Below are 21,609 nucleotides of genomic sequence, written 5' to 3'. Positions count from 1 at the left end.
GGTTTATTTTAAATGAATGCAGGAAAAAAGGAACAAAGACAAAGTACACGGAAGAGAGAAAATCCATTATTAAAAAAAAGAACAAACAAACTGAATTTATACCTGCCACTTTGTCAAACACAAAGTCTTACACGGAAAACATTAACGAAAGATCCAGTCTGACTGCTATCCAAGTGAACTGAGAATTGTCATGTAGTAGCCACAGTGCATATAATCATGTATGATGTCACTTTTGGGGAGGCAAGAGAGCTCTCCTAATGAGGAGATTAAGCTAAATGAATACAGGGATTTAAAAAATGGTTAAAATTAAGTACAAACGCTCTTACTAGAACATAATTCCTCTCCAAGTACTCTGTGAGCATTCAGGAAGAAGCAAGCAGCAGTGCTGGCACAGCGGGGTGCTGCGCCGAGTAGCTGACCATGCAGCCAAGCCTTCGTACTGACCTGCCCCAGCATGTCCGGTGCGATGGGAAACGTGGGCCAGATGGCCGAGTAGACACCGAAGAACACCAGCCAGAGCAGCATGCTTCCCCAGACTGCCAGGTGACTGAACTGTCAGGGAGCAGAGAAAGGAGAGTCAACACAGGGCACTTCCTCCGTCCACTCAGCCTATAGATATTTCTCTGTTCAGGTCTCTGTCGGTCTCACTTAAGCCTGTCTAGTGCACTTGGTTGCAGGCCAGTAGCACAGGCTGTTTAAACAGCATAAACCAGCTCTCCTCTTTAATCTTTGCCTCACGACAGAGCAGATAGATAGGCATCTCAGCCAATCTGTCTTACTCAGAGCTCAAAAAAACTCATTACATTTTCCTTGGAACTCTGATTTCTCTCATCTAGCTCCTGCTTCCCATCGTGCACATGCCAGGTTCAACACATAGATCAAGGTAGAAATTCTCAAAGGCTCAGGCTAAAGTTCACGTGGATAAATCCCTTATGGAAGGGTGTAGGCACACAAGCCATGCGCACCACTCCCATCTTTCACAGAGGAAGATTCAGTGCTGCGTAATACATTACCATAATCAACATCTACAGATCAGCTTTACTTTTTGTGGTTTTAAAGGTGTTTTAAGTGATTTACTGATATGCAAGGCAGTTCACATCCTTACCGCTTCTTTAGACTGAAGACTCACTAAAAGTAAATAAAAGTAGTACTAGAGCGACCAAGAACACATCCAGCACAGACTTCGTTTCTGTTGCATTAAAGAAAGTCATTTTTCCTACACACCCAAACTATTTTGCTGTTTAGGATGATTTACGCTGGTTTACTTTTACACTGCAGTGGATGGAGTCAGTAATTTCAGTTGTAAAAAGTAACTGAGCTCATTATTGGCTCCAGCTTCTTTGGATGCCAGCAACTCCTGTGGCTGATGACTTTGGCTCCAATTCAGAGAAGTACCTGCATAAATCTTAATTACTAATTATATATGGGTTCAGGAACATGGGAATGAATTCACATACTGGTTCCTGTGGTGGACACAGTGTATCTGTTTAGTTCTCAGCTTTATACTTTCTATCTGATGATTGTATTTGTTGGCTTTTTGAACAGTATGTCTGAGAACCAAAGAAGTGTCTGAGTACCGTGTTCTGCCCACTGAGAGATAGACACAAACTTCCAGAAGGAGGAGGAGATGACTCCTTCTCTGGAAGCACTGAACATCCTCATGAAGGAGAGCTTTCTCCAGCACAGGCAGTGAAAAACAAACAAGCAAGAAGGCTGCAGCACCAGTGCAGGACTGGCAGATGGCTGGGAGCAACTGGAGGCTGCCTTACAGTAGCAGCATTCACACAGCAAATTGTCAGAGGAGATGGGAAGAACACTCTTCTAGGCACTTTCAGAAAGCTGCAATTTTGTTCAACCCTAAAAGCTGCTGGGCCAATGATGAGGACACAGGATAGGCCTCTTAGAGAAACACAATGGTCAGCAAAATGCGCTTTCAAATTTTGTTACTGTTTCAACTTTGGAGATTTGACCAGCAACTGCTTTATTAAAAAACAAATAAGCAAAAAAATATCCCACAAAAATCCAAACAAAAAAAACCCCACCACATTTTAAAATCAGTTTTAATTGAATAAAACTAAAACTGAAAGGTTGTGGGTTGTTTTTTTTTTTTTTTTTTAACACTTCGAGGAAGGGAGGGATTTTATCCTTTAAGTCTACTTGCTCTTCTGAAAACTAGGGATAATTCACATCAAGATTTCGACTAAAATAAAGCCCTGCCACAGTGAAAAACTGTAGTGCTCAGCTCCCTAAAGAACAAGTACTGTGAGGCTGCTGCAAGAATCGGTGTTTAAGAAAAGCCAGCCCCATGCAATGGTGGAACAGCACCTGCACTGCTTCCTCAAAAGAACATGACATCTCTTCAGCCACAGCCTTCCTTCCAAACAAGTGGATAAAAGGCTCAGGATAGCTTGGACTGATGCTTCTAAACTACAAATTCCTACAGACTTTATGACTAAAAACAGTAAAGATACAAGCAAGCAGAGAAACTAACTTAAGACATACTCTTATTTTGTAGGAAGCATTTATGCTAGTAAAAAGACACTTTCTCCAGTTGAAAGACTCTGCTCACTTTATGTTGTCTTTATCTTCTTCTCATGATTGTCCCAATCACCTCTTCACCTCTACCTTATATTTGCCTTGAATTGCTTCTCTACCTTTAAAAGAGCTTCCACTTTCAGGAAGTGCCCTCCTTACACTGCTTGAAAATGTTCCTTATACACTCACCCCACCAGCCTTTGCACTGGTGATTCTCCACTAATCTCTGTCATTTAGCACTGTAGAATTCATGGGTAAAGCCGAAGCAAGTCCATCAGATGTATTAAGTGAATGACAGTCAGAGGAAAGAAGTCAAGGTGCTCAAAAAAACCCCTAGACAGACTGTATAGCTCTCCTGTGCATCCTATTTACCTGAAATAGTTCACATAGTGAAGTAAAACAGTGAAGAAAGTAGTAAGTTTTTGGGGGAAAGCCTACTGTCGAGTTCTAGATAAGTAATACGTAACAGGAAACTGCTCCACACAGTTTCAACGTGTGGATTTTGTTATGCATCATGTTACCACTTCTACCAAAGCCTTTCTTTCCACACTACCTACTGGATACAGCAGGCTCCCAGCCACTTTGGATCTGCATTATTTATAGCTTTCAGTTGAACTCATCACGTTCTCCCAAGTGGCAGTGTCCCTCTCACTCTCAAGAACAAATTGCATGTAACCAATACACTTGATAATGGAGAAGAGGCTTAACTCAATGTTGTACATTTAATACCCTTCAAGTGACCTAAAGATTATCTATGTGTTCATTCACTCACAGTTGAAACAATAATTGTAACCAACATCACATTCCAAGATGACGAGTCATTGGTCCAAACAATGGGACAGGAATTAGAAGTGTACATAGAAAAAAGGCGATTCTAAACATGACTTCTCTGTGCATAACAATAATTTCTCTACAAAATGTCACTGTTAAAGAACACCCAGATCTACTAATCAGTATGGTATCTCTGAAAATAAAATTTAGAAAAGAGGATCATGATCATCCCCAAGGGACTGAAAAGATATCAGTTACCCAAGGAAGGGGAGAGAGGATGAAGTATCAAATAATTCACAACGTAACAGGATCTAAACAGGAATGCCTCCAATGCAGACTTGTATATATCCTTTCCTAGTGCATGAGGGATTAATTTAAGAATTTTTGTATTTTTAAATGTTGAAATACAACATAGAACTTATGCATAAGCAACAGCAAAAAAAACCCCTAGATTTTATTTTCAAACAAGAGAATGAAGCAGAGAATATTAGCATCTCCCTAATAATTAAATAACACATACAGACAGCTTTTCATCTTTATAATTTAGAATAAACTCATTAATCTTCACAATTCCTCTATGACAAATAAAAGAAAACATTTTACAACTAACAGAAGCAATGAAGTTACAAGACTTAAGCCAAGCCTCTCCAAGAAACTGGTAAAATAAGAATATGAGAATCCTCAAAACAGCTTGGTCTTGAGGGCAGTGTCTTAGTATTCCATGAAAACTAGATACCCATAACGTATCACAGGTGTGGAGAAACAGGGAGTCCATCAAAATCAAAAGGTTACTGTCAAGTGTTGAAGGTTCATCAATACAGGAACCCTACTACCTCCTACGTTCTTTGGAGGTCCCTGTCCTGCCAGATTCTGACATCTACCAGTGACTCATTGCAAGTAAATGACTCAAACATAGGAATCAACAGAACCATTTGACTAACAACTTTATTACTGTAAGCTACCAAACAACAACAAAAAAAAATCTCATCCAATGTGAAGTAACTAATGCTTTTTACTAGCTTCACAGATGTTTTAAAAGCCCAGCTGTTTAACTGCGGGCCATTTTCATTCCCTATTCCATTAACTTTTAAAGGAGCTACACAGTACAAAGACTACATTCTTGATCTGTTTCCTTAAGCAATTAAAATAGAAGGCTGATTTCATGCAAAATTCTCTTTTTTTAAATATTTAGAGATACGGGCAATATACTTTCAGTGTTCTCTTCCCAATTCTGACAGGCTGCCCTTTTTCACCACACATCGTGTGACCTATGAGTTCATTCTCCTCTCACAACCTTTACTTAGGGCTTAGCAGTTTACGCTTGCATGAAAGATCCAGCTAAAACACTGAAGCCTCAAAAGATTTTTAGTACTTCTTTTCTGTATTAACGCTGATTAGGCAGAAAGGTGTAATAATAAAACAAAAGATACTGAAGAGTACTTACTCTAGTCCATGCAGTTGTTTCTAAGCCAGCTTTCAGACAAACAGTGACTACGACATACTGCAAGGAAAAATTAAAGACAACTTCAGTACTAACGCTCTCAAATTCAAAAGTGTTCACGGCTCAATCTCCCCTTTACACCTCAAAAATTACTACTATTTAGATACTAACTCAGGTCCTCTGCAGTGTGGGATGACGAAAGGACAGAGCAAAAGATATTGTTGCTGCATGTTTTAAAAAACCCCAGAAATTAAAACTGAAGGGGAAAAATCATGCACACAACCTAAGTTTGATTTTATTTTACTTGTACACTTTCTTCTTGTTTACACCATTTTCTGATGGTATAAAGAAAATTGTAAAGAAATTCTACCATTCAGAAATTATTTGGATACACTAACTTACAGTGTAAACTATGTTTCCAACAAATAAATAGTCAATTCCTTGGCCATTTGTGAATACCGCATCTGAAAGAAAGAAAAATTATCACATTTGAGATTAGTGTATCAACAGAATGGGATGAATAACAAGGAGATTTTCAGGACAAAACAACTGGTCCCAACTTTGCCTTCTAGAACCATCTAAAAGCGCTTTTAGAAGCTGTGAGATAATGGTAATGTGGAAGTTGTGCTAAGCCAGGCCTCAGACACGATGCTTGGGTAGAGCATATATCCATAGTCCTGGCTGCCAGAAGCCATCTTAGCAAAAGGGGAAGTGTTTGCTAGACCCTAATGTGTCGTTTTTCTATAAAAGCTGAGGTATGTGAGTGTCACTCTTTCTGCCGCTGTTTTGTACTACTTACTGACACCTCTTAACAAATCCCCTTGTTTGCTGTGCCTGTGAAGAAAAAGCCTGTAAAACACTAGCTGATTTGTGGCGAAATAGAGCTGAACTAAGAAAATCCACAAAAGACTCATCTATAAAGGACACGTCACATTTAAATATCTTACTGTACATTAATTCATTAACTGAGCAGCGGCCTCCACGCGCCCTTCCTCTAGTTAAGTGTGCACAAGAATAAGCACATGTTAATCTATCATTTGAAAGCGCCAACCTTGGCAATACTTCAAATGTCTGTTTAGTCTTTCTTAGCCCTTGTTGAATAAAACCGGAACACCATGAAAGCACGCTCGACAGCCACGCTAATGCCAAATGAACTCGTACTCACAGGAGCTTTCAAGCATTACCCAAGCATGATAAGTATTGCTATTTTCACAGGTTTTAAGACAACTGCTAGAGAAATACACAAACAGCAGGGATGAAAAAGGCTTAAGATAAAACCTTGGACCTGTTCCTAAACACATACTGCCTAGCACTGTACTTCTATTGCAAGAGTACCACTTTGCTAGATTTGCAAAACTCGATCTGACATTCTTAAACCAGGGTCATCTGCTTAGTTAACAACATTCCTATAACAGAGGTCTCCAGGATCAGTAAATGTTTAAGTTCCTGACCTCTGTGGTGAAGACTCTGCCCAGCTTACAGGTAAAAAGACTGTATATTTAGTCAGTGTAGTTAACTCAAGCTACTTGTTACAGTTTTCTTCTACAATGCCTGCATGTGGTTGTCTCCAAAGAACTGATAGGTTGTGAATATTTTCCAGAACTTGCTGGTTCTGTGTCCCTGCTTTCCTTTCTCTTTTGAACCTCAACTACTAAGAAACAGCAGCAGATAGTCACTAATATGGCAACAGGAGCTAAAACCCGAGACAGCTTGGTTAGGAATTGGTTTGGTTTCTAGCCACTGGCATCTCTATCAGCCCAACTCCTCCCCTGGTGCTCTCTGCCTTCAGGCACTGACAATATCATTCACACATACACATCAAGTTTTAACAGCCACTTCGATCTTTCCTCTAGTGTCAATGAAAAAGGTAAAAACCACCTCTGAATTGAGCCTTCAGTGTCCAATGAACTCTGCTGTTGCCAGAAGTCTCTGTTTACTAAGAAAAAGGCATGCCTAAAGAGATATCAGTTTTGATAGATGTAGAATAAGCTAACCTAATGATTCTGCCAATATATTGTGCTAGTGTAAGATCACAGGGCACAATTAAGTAGCTGAATAACTTTTAGTGTAAGTCTCAATTTTTTAAAAGTTACATTTCAAAGCATTAAGTTAATGCCTTTTTTTTCTTCCAGTGATTTCCATGACCTTCCACTTTGGGAGGCTAAGTGGTCCTGAAAGGAATGATATTTCTGTTAATGAGAACAGCAGGACACTTGGTGAACATTCATGTCTAAAGCTACACAAGTGCCCATTCATGGACTAGATGCACTTCACATTCTAAAGAACTTGAGAGGTTAAAACACACCCCAGTATGAATGGGATGTTTTTGTCTCTGGCACTGTAATCCCTTTTTCACTTGAAAACAAAAAATATCACGGAAGTTCAATATTCATCCCTCTTTGAAAAGCAAACTAAGCAACCTATTCAAAGTAACTCAGAAAGTTACCGTTTGAGTGGGTGAGTATTCCAGTCTTATTTCAGTTGTTGAAATTAGAAGTACATTATATATTTAGGAATTAGAAAAACACTTACGGAAGGCAAGAACAAAAATTGTATTTTTTCCTTTAACTGTAGGGATAGACATCTGCAGACATCAGTAAAAAATTCCCAAAGTTGGATTTAAAGAAGACCTATTAGAGAATTTGGGTTGTTCAGCCTGGCAAAGAGAAGGCTCCGCGGAGACCTTATAGCAGCCTTTCACTACCTAAAGGGGGGCTGCAAGAAAGCTAGAGGGGGACTTTTGACAAGGGTATGTAGTGATAGGACAAGGGGTAATGACTTTAAACTGATTTACATTAGATATAAGGAATAAATTCTTCACTGTGAGGGTGGTGAGGCATTGGAACAGGTTTCCCAGGAAAGCTATGGATACCCCATCCCTGGAAGCGCTGAAGGCCAGGCTGGATGGGGCTTTGAGCAACCTCGTCTAGTGGGAAGGTGTCTCTGCCAAGGGCAGAGCGGGTGGAACTAGGTTATCTTTAAGATCCCTTCCAACCCAAACCATTCTGTGATTCTATGATTAACATTTCTCAAAAAAAACCAACAGTGAAACAGAACAACAAAAACATCCAAATCTAACAAAAAAAAAAAAACCCAAACAATTAACCACAAAAACTCCTCTCCCTCAAAACTGAACCAAGCTCCCACATCAGACAGCGTGTGAAGCTGCCACTAAGGGTATAATACTGACATTTTACTCAGCAGTTAGAGAAACATGAACTTGCCTCCCACAAATATCTTCACCATCATGCCTCTGCTATGAGCATTCATCCTCCCTCCCTTCCCATTTTCTTTCACTTCCTCCCCAATCAATCCATCCTGGAGGTGAGAAGCTTTTCTTGAAATGAGTGTTTTCCAGGAAAGAATTTCAGTTTTGAAAAATTCATGAGTTTAGATAAACACTATTCCCCCTCCACCGCCGCAAAATTCCCCATCTGATCTCATCTCTTTCCTATGACAGTAAAAGAACAGATTTCCCATGGTTTTCCTGCCCACACAACTATATTTTAAAGCTAAGTAGGAACCCACTCTTCCCTGAAATACTATGCAGTTGCATTACCTTTCATGGAAAGCAAGGCTTAGTAAGCATAATTCGTACAACAAAGTCTAATTTCCCGAGTATCTCTGACTCTTGATCCGGTCTACTTCCATCCCAGCCAACTCATTTTTTTTTTCCCCACAAACAGTAGTGAAATCTCTCTATTTTAACCTACATTTTACAGTACTGTGCTATGGAATGCGAAAGATTCAAGAAGATACAAACAAGATAGTTGTAATACAGCTGCTGTAAGAACATTACATAGTAAAAAGTTGAGATCTTAATCCAGTACCAAAAAAAGAATAGATATGTAGCATTGTATAAAACACTATTCAGTATTCAAGTAAGACTTTTTGGCAAACTAGTAGTTTAATTTTTCATGTATTAAAGTCACTATATGAACAATAATTATGTTAAATCAGAATAAGTTCTGAAAGTCACTAGATTACTAGCCAAGTTCAGCAGCTACAACCTATTGAATTGTCTGTCAGCATTATTTTCTTGGAATTGTCACGACCTCCTATTCTGAAAACACACTGGGCTCTGTATGACTGAACATCAGCTACTGACGTAAGAAATAATGAAGCCCTTACCATGCTCCAGCACTTTCAGTGGAAACCAGAAGAGAATGATGGAATGGATCAGGGCATTGATGCAGTGACCCCAGAAAACCTGAGGGAAAATAAACCAAGTCATCAGTAAAATCCAAAACTCTTGACCTCTCTCTAATTCCTAACAAACACTTCATTGTGTAGTTTAGAGTCAGATAATGTTTGTCCTGAAGTGAAATACCTAAACTTCTGCAGGATCGATTTCCTCCTACAATTTCTGCTCTTTCAGAAGAAAACACTGGTCCAGTTGGATGGTTTTATACTAACAACTTAAAATATAACAGGCAAGCATGCTTGCAATTTAAGATCTTTATCAAAACACAGTAAATAGATGGAGTCAACCTTCTTTATTTATCTCGGAGAACATTTTTAAAATACTGATTAAGTACTACAAAATGTTCTATTTTCTTTTAATGGGCAAATACTTTGTGCCTCACAATTTTTCAACTTATGTATAATGCTGTTTTGCACAAACTAGAGCTTTATGTACTCTACAATTTCCTCTCTAAACAAAGCAATCACACAGCTTCCTTGATTCAGATGTGCCAGTTATGGAATAAAGAAAATTCCAAATGCTGGCATTTTTCAACATTTGAATAGCAAAATGAAAAGTAAAAACTGTTCTTCAAAACTCCAAGTCCAAATAAACCAATTTAAACTTCATTTTCCAAAAGAACTACAGGAATAGCTATACTAATTGTGAAAAAGCCCCCTAGCTGAGAGCATTATTATAATTTGTATATTAAATAAAATTCAGGCAATGTTGTCCAGTTCCTGTGCAAGTGGTAAACTCACCATTTATCTATCAGTAGTTTGACCTGAAAAATCATACTCTGATCCAAATCTTACTTTGAATAGAAGTTTATGGATATTTCAGGATCAGCTGCAGCTGAAGCCATACCAGAAAATCCTTAGTTAAAAACACACACTTCTTTTTTTCCCCAGAGAAAAAACATAACCCCTTGAAAAGATCTGGGAAGCAGAACCACCTTAATCTCAGTGGCTATTATAAAGCAGAAGTAGCAGTGAGGAATAAGTTATTTTCTAATGAGAAAGACCTGGTTATTCTTAAAGAAACAGACTCTTACCCTTGTGTTGAACCCATCTGCATTTTGAGTAATTTTGTATAGCTGTGGAAATCTAAGCATGCTATCTTGAGTACACGATCGTTCAAAAATTCCCAGAGTAAAGGGTGGTAGTGCTGTGAAAATCTGCAAGGAAAGCAAATACTAATTAAAAGCAGCTATTAGTTCTAAGTGGATCTTAGATAATATTTCAGTATCAGCAGAATTCCCACAGACTTCAGTGACGACTTGTTATCAACTAGCGCATTATTTGACATAATTTTCAAATGTCCAAACAAATCCAAACATGTACTTCAGCAATCCATAACTCTCAAATATTGACTTATGAACAAAGGAAGCATGAAAGAGAATTCGTACTATTAACCAATTACCTTAAACCCATGTAGTTAAGCATCATTAGTTTCTGATGTACCAGCTAATCTAACCAGGGTAAAACACAGACTGCAAAGGAAAGACAAAACGTACTTTTTCAAAAAAGCCTTGTGGGAATGGGTTCAAATACAGCTGCAGTTGTAGCCATAATTAAATATATAATATGCTTAACCAAAGCTAAGTTTACAGACAAAGCAATGTGGAAATCACATTTTAAAACAAATCTACTGAAAAACAAAGACCATTCTGTATTATGGCACTTTGGGGATTCTCCAGGCAGGCAGGAACTGATAGGAACAAATTAACTGCAGTATGCATTGGTGCTATGGGCAGATACTTAGATGACCAAATGTCAGAAACTTTCCAGGAGAGGCAGCAGGACATTTTGCCAGAAGCACAGTAAATTAGCCTCTGCTGAGTCCCACATTGCTGCTCGAAGTGTTTCTAGGATCTGAGGCAGCTCATATTTAAAGCCAGCTTGGGTATCCACGTTTCTTGCAGTGTGCAGCGCAAGCACAGAGTGAAAATAATACGAGCATGCATGTCTGAATATTAGATTTCATTCACTTCCTTTTACATTAACAATTTATATCAGAAAAATCATTTCTAATCCTATACATACGTATATTTTTAACAGTTTGAGAAGTATTCTTGAAGTTAAGAAGTAGCTTGAAGTTATGAACTGTTTCTAGTGCGTGTGCATGCTTGCAAAAGTTGGGCTGTGGTTCCCACCAGCAGTGAGTTGGCAGTCAGGGAAAAGACAAAGAGCAACACAGAGGACTAGAGCAAATTAATAATTATATCTGTAGATCCAGCTGGGAATGTGCTTCTTTTGCTCATAAAGCGGTAAACCAGATGGTTAAAATGGCAGCAGGCTTGGGGTGGGGAACTGAAACTAAGACCACTGATCCAATATTTTCCAAAAAAGGGCACATCCTCGTCCAGCTTTAAAGGTATTTCCCCAGGTTTTCTGTGTTTATTGGGACATTTACACTTGCTTGAGGTAGATCTTCTAGTGTTTTTGTTTCTGGAGGCAAACCAGCACAAAAGCAGGAATTACAATGCTACTATGATTTCTTACATTTAATATTTTAATGAGACACCTAATGAAATAATGAATTAATCTGCACAGAGGAGAATGACTGAGCTAAACTCACTTGAAAATCTAACCACTTCAAATTGTGGAAGTCCCTAATATCCCACCAGCACTTGATTCTTCATGAATCTATGCGACCAGTTCTAATTCTAGAAAATATCAACCTTACAAAACAAGGGTTAATTTGTACTTCACTGATTCTGGAAGAGGAGTTTCATCCATGAGCTTCATACAGGGTAGGTAGATCCATCAAATGTAGCTTAAAGATAATAGATGCAAATATCTAAACACGAATGACACAGACTGAGTAAGACTCGGGAAATTAGGGTGAAGAGAATCAAGGGAGTGGAAAATCCCTGAATAAATATCTTCCACGAAGAATACGAAATCTTATGGAATATGAGGGTTTGTGTCATCATTTCAAAGATTAATGTGATGGAAGTTAAGTGTTTCCATTAATACTACTCAGTGATAATTTGCTGGCTTTTTCTGTGTTACCATATATATGGAATGAGTCTGCTTAAAGAAAAAAACAAGTTTCCTCCCTCCAAAAAGAAATGCAGAGGATTTTCCAACACTGATAAAGTGTCCTGATGGTTTATAAATCCAGACACCAGGCCTCTCATCAGTAACATTACAAAAGTAACATGGTTGAAAACACCAGCACATGACCACAGTATGCTATGGAACTTGGTCCCAGCAATCCTCCAGACTCTTACTGATTAAATAATATTATTGATTCAAGCGATAAAGCCATGTGGCATTGTGGCACTTCACAGAGTATGATGAAGATCAGAAACTGAACTAACACATCCTGCTCTTGGTTCAAATGGAAAAAAAGCTGGTGACACAGTGATGCTACTTCCCATTCTGTACCTAACGTAGCACAAATCAACCCAAAGCATCTGCATGACACTTCTGAGTATCTAACTGTGACAGGGTCTGAGGAAAAAAAAAAAAAACCCCACCCAAAAAACCTCAAAGATTAAGACTCTGTTTTGCATATGAACAGTCAGCAAAATATTCAGTACAAAAGACTGAAGATGCTTTCGAAGAAGAAATTACATTCCATCTGAAAGTTGCACTTTTAAGGAAGTTTTATTAGGTCAAACGTATATTTTCAAAGTGTTTTCCCAATTTTTTTTTTAATATTATTATATAATCCAAAATGTACTTTTTATCTCCCTCAGGGTGGATTCAAAATGGCTTTCACAAATGAACTCACCTTTCCTGACATACATTGAAGAGAGTTACCTGTGAGAAATGGGACACAACATAACAACATACAAGTCCTGAGCACTATCAAGTCAAAATATGTAGCACTTACCACATTATACAGACCAATGCACCATCGCTCAAATAGGATCTGCCCAGAAAATCCATTAACGAAAGCAAACCAAAGCTGAAACACAGACAAATTACAAGAAGCTTTACATTACTACCGCAGTACATGTTTCCATTTACAGCAGAGAAGGATGTGGAACACAGACCACCAGCTGGAGACAGTTGCTCGTCATGCTCTAAAAACGATTACCAGCAGTGGCAGGCAGGTATTCTCTTCTGAAGTCTCACATTTTAAACACAGCTAGAGTACCGCTTATTTAAAATAAAATACTCAGGTGTTGGAGAATTTACTGTATTTGCACCATTACTCTAAAAAAAAAATTAACGGTCTCAAACTATTTTGAAATTCTTACTGCTGGCAAACTAACATGCTTGAAGCTAAAAGCCAACTCAGTTTCCATCGTGGTCAGCAAAGACCAGAATTTTCAAGGTAAATGTGTTCTGATGGATGTTCTCCTTGACTGCCGTGTCCTATTTTTACAGGCCCAGAAAGACAGCAATACCATCAGTTACATAATCATAATTATATTACAATTTTATTGTCTACTATGTAAGAAACTATCAATTAAATAATTAAAGATTGGTAGAGGTTGCTCAAAGAGGCTGTGGAGTCTCCAGTCTTTTACAAGTTTAAATACTCAACTGGGCAAGCCCTGAGCAACCTGGCGTGAATTTAGTGTTCACCCTGCTTTAAGTAAGAGGTTGGGCTAGACGGCCTCCAAGTTGCCTTCCAATTGAGAGGATTTTGTATGCCACAACCCTGGAAGACTGCTATAAGCAGCAGTGCACAGGTGAACTCTTTTCAACATTTCTTTGGATCTAGCTTCCTTGAGCAGTTACTTCTTATCTTCTTTAAGTAGCTTTTTGGAACAAGAACTGCTTTACTGGGTTGGAACAAAGTTTATTTCTCAGTCAGCGGGCAGCGAAAGAAGCTTAGGAAAGAATATAAGAAAGAAGGGAAGTAATTATCTCTTCCCAAGTAAATCTGAAACTGGAAGAATAATAGCATTTTAAGGGCATCCTGAAACAGTTCACATGTGAATCACTGCGATTAATGGATATCAAAGGATTTCTGTGAATTTGTGACCGTAGCCCCTTTTAGAATCCAGAGTGCACTACAACACTTTCTTCAAAATTAATTCAACATTGTGTGCAGAATATTCACCCTCCCCACCCCCCTTGAACATGTTTTGTCTTGCATTTACTTTACAAGTTCACATTGCACTGGATGCACTAGGTATCACAGAGCAGCCAAGTGATGCCCTTACCTATTCCTTTACACTGCCTGACAGCCCAGAGCTCTCACTGCCAGGCATCTTTCCCAACACCGTTCTGTCACTCATGTACAGCAGCACCCTCCTACTGGCATTATTCATTCTCTAGCTCACTACCTCAGTGTCCTAGCAAAATACCTCAGATGGCAATTAGTTAACTTTGTTTCATCTGGCCCCTTCTCTGCTCCCACCCAAAATGGACAAAGACTAACTAGGAAAGAGGTCAAGAGAAGATAAAAAGGCTGCATCAAGACCTACAACTGTCTTCATGGGTGCAGTATCTGAACAGGCTAAGACGCTTTAGCAAGGGACAGAAACAATTCAGAGGAAGATGAAAATATTTACAAGACTGACAATATGGAAAAGCTGTTCAAATTGCCACTGTGGCAAGAAATTAGATTAGCAGGCTACACAAAGTGAAATGTTTTCAGACAACACATGCATGGCTGATCTTGGAAATGCCTACCAGATGATGCTGTGAACGTAAAAAGCCATTAGAAAAAAAAAATCATAGACAGAAATCATAGAATCTTAAGATGGTTCAGGTTGGAAGGGACACCAAAAATCATTAGTTCCAACTCCCCTGCCATGGGTAGGCACACCTTCTGGTAGACCAAGTCGCTCAAAACCCCATCCAACCTGGCCTTGAACACTTCCAGGAATGGAGCATCCAGAACTTCTCTGGGCAACCTGTTACAATGCCTCACCATACTCACAGTGAAGGATTTCTTCCTCATAGCTAATGTAAATCTATCCTCTTCCAGTTTAAAGCCATCACCCCTTGTCCTATCACTACATGCCCTTGTCAAAAGTCCCTCTCCAGCTTCCTTGTAGGCCTCCTTTAGGTACTGGACAAAAGCTGGAGATCAGATGTCTGCCAGAGAACTTCCACTGCTCACAGATCAGAAATCAAGGTTAGCTGAACCTTTTTTCTCATCCTCTACAGCTGTTCTTAAATCTATTATATCACCATTCCAACGCACTCTCACTGTTCAGTATCTATTTACTTATAGATGTGTCTTGCACAGCAGACAAGTCATTTAGACTTTTTTTCCTACTTTTTACAAAATTGTTTCAACCCTCAGTTGCTCTTCCTAGAGAGACTCTCTCTTAATTTCACCCAATGTCCTTCTAGGGTTTGCGCTTTTCTATACTCACTCATTGCCCTTTTGGCAGACTGTAGTTTAGTAGTGCCCTTGCAAGCTTTCTTAAGGGCCAGCAGTTTAATTCCATCTCCATTTAGTTGAAATCAGTCAGTCTAGTATAAACTGCAAAATATGTAGCCAGTTCCCCTCCTCACGCAAAATTCTTCTTCATTCTTTCACATTGTAATCATGTATTCATTTAAATCAAGTGAGCATTTAAATGCTCATTTCTCCAGCTCTGTCCAGAAAAAAGACTTCTTGGTTCTACATACCAACTTTTTTCAGCATTTCTACTGTACTGATACCTTGAACGATCACTGCTCTCTAAATCTCACTCTAAGGACTCAATTAATGGCCTGAAGTAGCATACTGACCAACCTCTCTCACACTTGGAATGTTTCAACTAAATGAAAGATCTTGGGTACAGTCTGAGATCCCAGAAAGAAAAACAATTAATTTAGGGCTGTTGGGTAAAGAAGAAAAGGTTTCCTCTCCTAGGAAGAAATAGACCTTTAAACAAGCAAACTCCCAGATATTTAGCAATGATGATCTAGGCATTTATCATCTCCAGGCTTCTTGCAATTAATTGCAACTATGAATGAGGGCAGCAATCCTACAAAACCAAATCACTCACAAATCAGAAGCCCGTTTGTTTAGCTGGCAACCTCAGCCTGTGCTCTGCTCAGTTTTCTAGATCCCACTGGGCAAAGCAAACTTCAAAGGTTTGGTAGCAAACGTTGAGACCTTTTATGACATTGGCTTATGGTACTTAGGAAACCATTGCTTTCTGAAACCGTGATCTCCCACATCTAGTCCTCTAGTAACAGACATTTCTGATTTCCATCAAGTGGGTAAAACTAAGCAGCCAGACTTTTTGTAGCTGGCTCACAGCTAGAAGAAAAGCCCCAAACCAGGCAAAGCTAACATTTTAGACTCACATTTCCCAACAAAAACCTTATCAGTAATGAAGTGAAGATAGAATTGTATAAAATTTGGAAAAAGCAAAGCTGTTCAGATGCATTACAAGGCAGCAGACAGTTTGTCAAAGTACAAGTGAAAAATACCCTCTCAACAATCAAGTCTTTCTACTCAAAGTTCCTACTCTACCATAATTGGCTGACAGAATTCATTAAAGACTCTGCTAAAACCACTTTGCGATGAGTCCATCACTACAGGAGATTATTGAGATGAATGTGTGGTAAATAGATATCTAGGTGTCACCATCTTTAGTCTTCTGTAGTGCCTTTCAACACTGTAGAAAATTCTTTCAGAACAGTTTTCTCCTTACTTCAAGGCTGCTACGATTTAGGTGGGCAAGAACTAAGATTCAGAAAGTTCAATACTCTGCTATATAAAAAGCCAAATTCGAACTTTTTTTCAGGATCCATTCAGGTGAAAATTAGAAGTGAGCACATTCCCAACTGTTACGCAAGTCTGCACGCTCCACACGCTCCAAACAGGGAGCAAAAGCTCTCAGTTACAAAACACGGAAAAATAACAGCTATGCTTGTCTTTTCCAGAGACTCACACTATGAAATAACAATTGACAGAAACAATGTCCTATACTTCCTCAATATCTTAATGTCAACAGTAAATCAGACACTCTGCGTAAAATATACATATATTTCAAATTTAACACAAGCCATAAATTGTCACACAAGGTTTAAGGACCAGCTGTTTGTAGAGAGAGTATGGTATTTTTTAAGGGCAAAGAAGACATCCCCCACCCCTCCCCCCCAAAAAAAAAACCTAACCACCAAACAAACAACCCCAAACAAAAACTCACACAACCCTTCTCCTCCATGTTCCTGTTTAAATGTACTAAAAAAAATTGAAGTTGCAACAACCCATGCTTGACACAGACTTGGTAAGTTGGTAGGAAAACTTGCCAAGTCTGCCCGGCTTGCCAAGCTCCAGGGGTTTGCAGGGCTCAGCTCCAATACTGCTATGAACAAATGGACCCAAAGTTATTAAACTGCTTTTCTGGCTGGAAAAAAAAGAAATCTTTTCACTTTAACTATTACCTGGTTGCCAAGAAGCTGGAAAAGCTTATTTGTAACTCAGCTACAAAATATATATTTCTCTCCCAAGGAACAAGAGGTCCAATTTAAATGTAAAGAAATTCAGACCTAGGGCTGAAATCTGTGTTGATATATTGCTGCGCTTTATTACGGCAGATACTGCAAAGATCTGAAACCAGGAGGTATTGTGCACAAACAGAAGATGGTGCAAACTGAAAACAAGCCCATGTTTCCTGCCTTGAAGCGTGGCTGCGTTCTTTAAATAAGAAACCCCACTGCTGAAGTGCTCGATGCCAGCTGTGATGTGGGCACTTCGCCACTAGAAAGGAGGAAAAACAGGGGAAGAAAAAAAAAAAAAAAGAAAAAGAAAAAAAAATTCTGACTGCTGTCTCCTTCCAGAGGTCAGCAAAAGCCAACAGATGGTAACACTTGGTTAATATTGACTTGAGCTGCAAGCAAGCTGAGAATCTTGAGGTAAAACAAGTCCCATACTGCCATTCTGAACCACAAGGCCCATCCCACCTGCTCTAGAGTATATTTTGAGAAAAGATCAAGTAGTATTTTCAAAAAATATTCCCACTTGAGCAAGTTGGAAGGCAATTTTAATTGCATTATTGCTTCACGCATAATTACTGCAACATTAATGCCTGAAATAGCAGGAACTAATTTATTTAAGTGCTCTAAGGCACTGGGATAGCAAATGATCTATTCTAAATGTGTATATTTATGATGTCTTGATAACAGACAGCTTAACGAGTACTAGAAATGTTTTCCCAATTCTGCTAAAGGGCACAGAAAGCTAATGTAGTCAGGGTATCAACAATTGCCACAGGCACCAATTATAGCCAGCCTGGATGTCTTTACTATGTAGAAATGAGCTAAATTGTCAAAATATCCTCTTCTCAGCACACACACATTTTGCATGCTCTTACCAAATAAGCTCATTTACAGTTTGCCTAATAAAACAGGTTTGTGTCTCCTATGCAGTTCATTAATAATGTATCATGATTAAAAATCTCCTGTTACAGATGTCTCTCAATACTAGACTCTTACTCCTGTCCAAATGCACACAGCCTTAAAATAATCCCTTCATTAGAGAATGTATAGCATCAATTTCATAATATAGGTAGAGGGCCTTGTTAATAAGTTAGGCATGGCTGCCTGAGACTCACTTGATTTGCCAAGGAATATTTTGCTTGCTCCTTTTATTCCCCACATGGTTTATTAACTCTTTGCAGAAAAGAGATTGGTATTTTTCAATTGAAAAACATTTCCTCTAGGCCTGTGCACCCCAAACAAGTGCCCATTTAAGCTTAAAAAATAATCTCCGATCTTCTCTGCTAGCGTTAGCAATTATTTTTAAAGTTTCATGCTGCTTTTGTCTCATTAAAAACAAGCAAACTATGCATTCACTGCAAAGCTTGGTCAGATAAATAGATATCAAAGCAATCAATACAATAGAGATTTCCTGGCTTTAAACACTGATTTACTAAATAAGCCTAAAGAGCTGTTATTTCTTCTATTGCTGACTACGATACCCAGTTTATATCTCAGCATACTAAAGAGCACAGTTTTATCAGCTTCCTTGTTCTCTGCTTATAAAAGAGGCATACACAGAAAGTTTTATTTCTTCCTTACACACGCAGTTCCCATGCTCCTCTTCTCTAAGCCATCAACTGCCAACATCCTTCCTCCAAAGCACAGGCAGCATTCAACAGGAGAGGCAAGCACAGAGCAGAACAGAAGGGAGAGGGACATGAGGGGCATGAAGAGGATCATCCCGCAGTTTCACAGACTAGGAATTCTTACAGTTTAAATCCTCAAAATAATTCTGAAGACTTAAAAATTAAATAAGAATTAGCAAATATCTGGGTTTTTTTCTCAGCAGTTACCATTAGATAACAATGATGTTTCTTGTCCCAGGAGTTTTGAGCACCATGTAAAGATACCACATCTGCAGATGACTACGCAGTATACATCAAAGGACCTAGCCATTGAGACATGAGAAGACAGCCTCTTCCAACAACATTTGGCCCCAATATACTGATTAATCTGTTTAAAAAACCTAACAAAACACAGCAGACCATGCAAACTCCTTCTCTTCACAGTGGGGCGGTGTTTTTCTTTTTTTTTTTTTTCATTCCCTGAGTTACATGACCATCTGATCAGTATGCCAAATTATGCATTTAATATTTACATCACTGGCAAAATGAACATGTAGCCCATTAGAACAAATGTAGAACAGTAATCTGGCTATTTTTTTTTTAATCTTATGAAACTGAGTAGAGAAAGGGCAGCATATTTCTCCAGCTCTTTTGGTGTGAAGTATTCCAGGGACTTAATATTTCTCCTGCACACTAATTGCTGCAGAAGCAAGCCTACAATAACATGATTAGAAATGGCCTGTGTTGCCAAAGGGCAAATGTACTTGCCAAAAGAGGTGGTTAAACTTAGCAGTTCCTCAGAACATTTCCCTTTTATAAATAGAGCCAGCTCTGTTCCAAATTTATTTTTCATCTTTCCTTAAGTTTTTCGGAGTATCAAGAAAGCTGACACTGCCACACTAGGGTTGTCTCATCATGTCTATATATAACACCCTAGAGGTGACAGGACTCACATACTGACTTTTTAAAAATCAGATGAGAAAACAACATGGCACAGGACAGTTCAGTCAGGTCCCATCAGGATGCAGAGCTTCCGCGCTCTTGCACAGTCAAGATCATCAAGACTGATGATGCTGGGAAGTTGCCCATTATTATCCTACAAAGCCACCAGAAGGTCCCACTCTGGCTGGAAGTCAGGCTGAGATGGCTGGAAGAAGACAGCTGAGGGTGAAACAATGCAGGAGCTTGTTGGCAACATCCTCCTGTCATCTGTGCTTGGGGAGCAAGGTGGGCTCAGCTGCTTGGCTGGCAAGCTGGAAACATCAGACCAGGCCACTGTCTGTTGCCAAGCCATGTAAACTCACGCTATTAACTCCCAGTACCACCAGCTTTCTTTTACAAAACAAATACTACCCTTAACTCTCTTTACAGCTATTCTAGTTTTTTTTCTAAAGAAAGAGAAGATTTCCACTGATATGGAATATATGCTTACCATCCACAGCAGCAGTGACCGCAGTGTTGGAGCCAACTCACTGATGTTAATTTTGGGGTTGTTTGGGGTTTGTTTTTTTTTTTTCCTTTTTTTTTTGTTTTGTTTGTTTTGGGGCTTTTTGCCTCCAGGATTTCCCTAATCAACTACTTTAACTACCTTTGTCTACTAGCACATCACTGTGGAACTAAGAGGTACAATATGACCATTAACAGCTTGGCATATATTAATGAGAATTTACAGTATCTCCTCAGCACGTAATCACTCCAGACTGGTCTTGATACAACTTCCACAACTGTGTAATTGACCCACATCTCGTATAAAAAGATAAGGAGAAGCTATTACATGGTTTTAAATGACCTGCTGGCTTTTCTGAGGCTAAGTGGTATCTTCAGCCAATGATAAATTAATAGAAGTGCTTTGGAGGACTTACTCTTAATATGTTCTCTTGTGCTGAAACAAATGGATAAAATATGACACAAGTTTAACTATTTATATTAACAGGTGAGGAAACATCAGTTTTAGGTAACTTACCCACCTGAAGTTTTGCTAAGCACTTAGAATCCAGTAACAAAAAATACTCGAAAGCAAAAGAAAAACAGTATTTGAAATAGAAGATTAGGGAAGTGTGGAATAAGGCTACTACTGCTGCCCAAGTAAGGGCAACGAAAGGGAAGGAAAGCACAGAAAGGGCTACAGAAAAGATCAACAGGCCAGCAAGTCTGGTATGGAACGTACAAACAGAAGGAAAGCCAACAAAACACACACTGCTCCATGAGTGAAGCCTGATAATGCGAGGAGTCAAAAGTGAGGCTACACCCACCAAGGCTCCGCACACCTGGGATGTGCACTAGGGCTCACTGTAGCCTGAATAAAGCACTTGACCACAGACCTGTAACAACAAAATATTTCAACACCTTTCATACCAGAACTAGCACATACTGAGACCAGAAGCTTTAACAGAAATCTGGCCCCAGAAATTCACAAACAAAATACAAAAAAAAAAAAACAAACCCCAAACTGTGTACATTTGCTAAGGGGAGAGTGGAAATGTCAAAAGACAGTATCTAAATACCCACACTGGGACTGTGTATCCTTGAGAAGCTGCATCTGTGGGACATTACTGGAATACACTTGGTCCCACTCACTGTAACACATTTTCTGTCACACACACATATGTACATGCCCTGAAGTGACTAACAAGCAAAAAACCTCTCTTAAGTCATAGTATCCTGTTTTCACATCCAGTTAGCGTGATGGTGTTGCAAGAACAAAGGAACACA

At 39.0% G+C, this 21,609-nt stretch overlaps 1 protein-coding gene across 1 annotated transcript in view; it reads right to left on the bottom strand.

Annotated features, from left to right (window-relative positions):
• ATP8A2 (ATPase phospholipid transporting 8A2) overlaps positions 1-21,609 on the bottom strand; it is a 302,400-nt gene that overhangs the window by 102,020 nt on the left and 178,771 nt on the right. Inside the window, exons 28-33 of the mRNA XM_086739502.1 lie at positions 12,777-12,851; positions 9,985-10,107; positions 8,879-8,957; positions 5,150-5,211; positions 4,751-4,807; positions 445-552 (exon numbers count right to left, since the gene is read on the bottom strand). Coding sequence (XP_086595628.1) covers positions 445-552; positions 4,751-4,807; positions 5,150-5,211; positions 8,879-8,957; positions 9,985-10,107; positions 12,777-12,851 — 504 coding nt within the window. The remainder of the gene's footprint in view (positions 1-444; positions 553-4,750; positions 4,808-5,149; positions 5,212-8,878; positions 8,958-9,984; positions 10,108-12,776; positions 12,852-21,609) is intronic.

This window comes from Chlamydotis macqueenii, chromosome 1 (assembly GCF_036417535.1).
Source record: "Chlamydotis macqueenii isolate bChlMac1 chromosome 1, bChlMac1.mat, whole genome shotgun sequence".
NCBI classification, from domain to species: Eukaryota; Metazoa; Chordata; class Aves; order Otidiformes; family Otididae; genus Chlamydotis; species Chlamydotis macqueenii.
The sequence above is the reverse complement of the archived record's forward strand: the minus strand, read 5'-3'. Positions and strand labels throughout refer to the sequence as shown.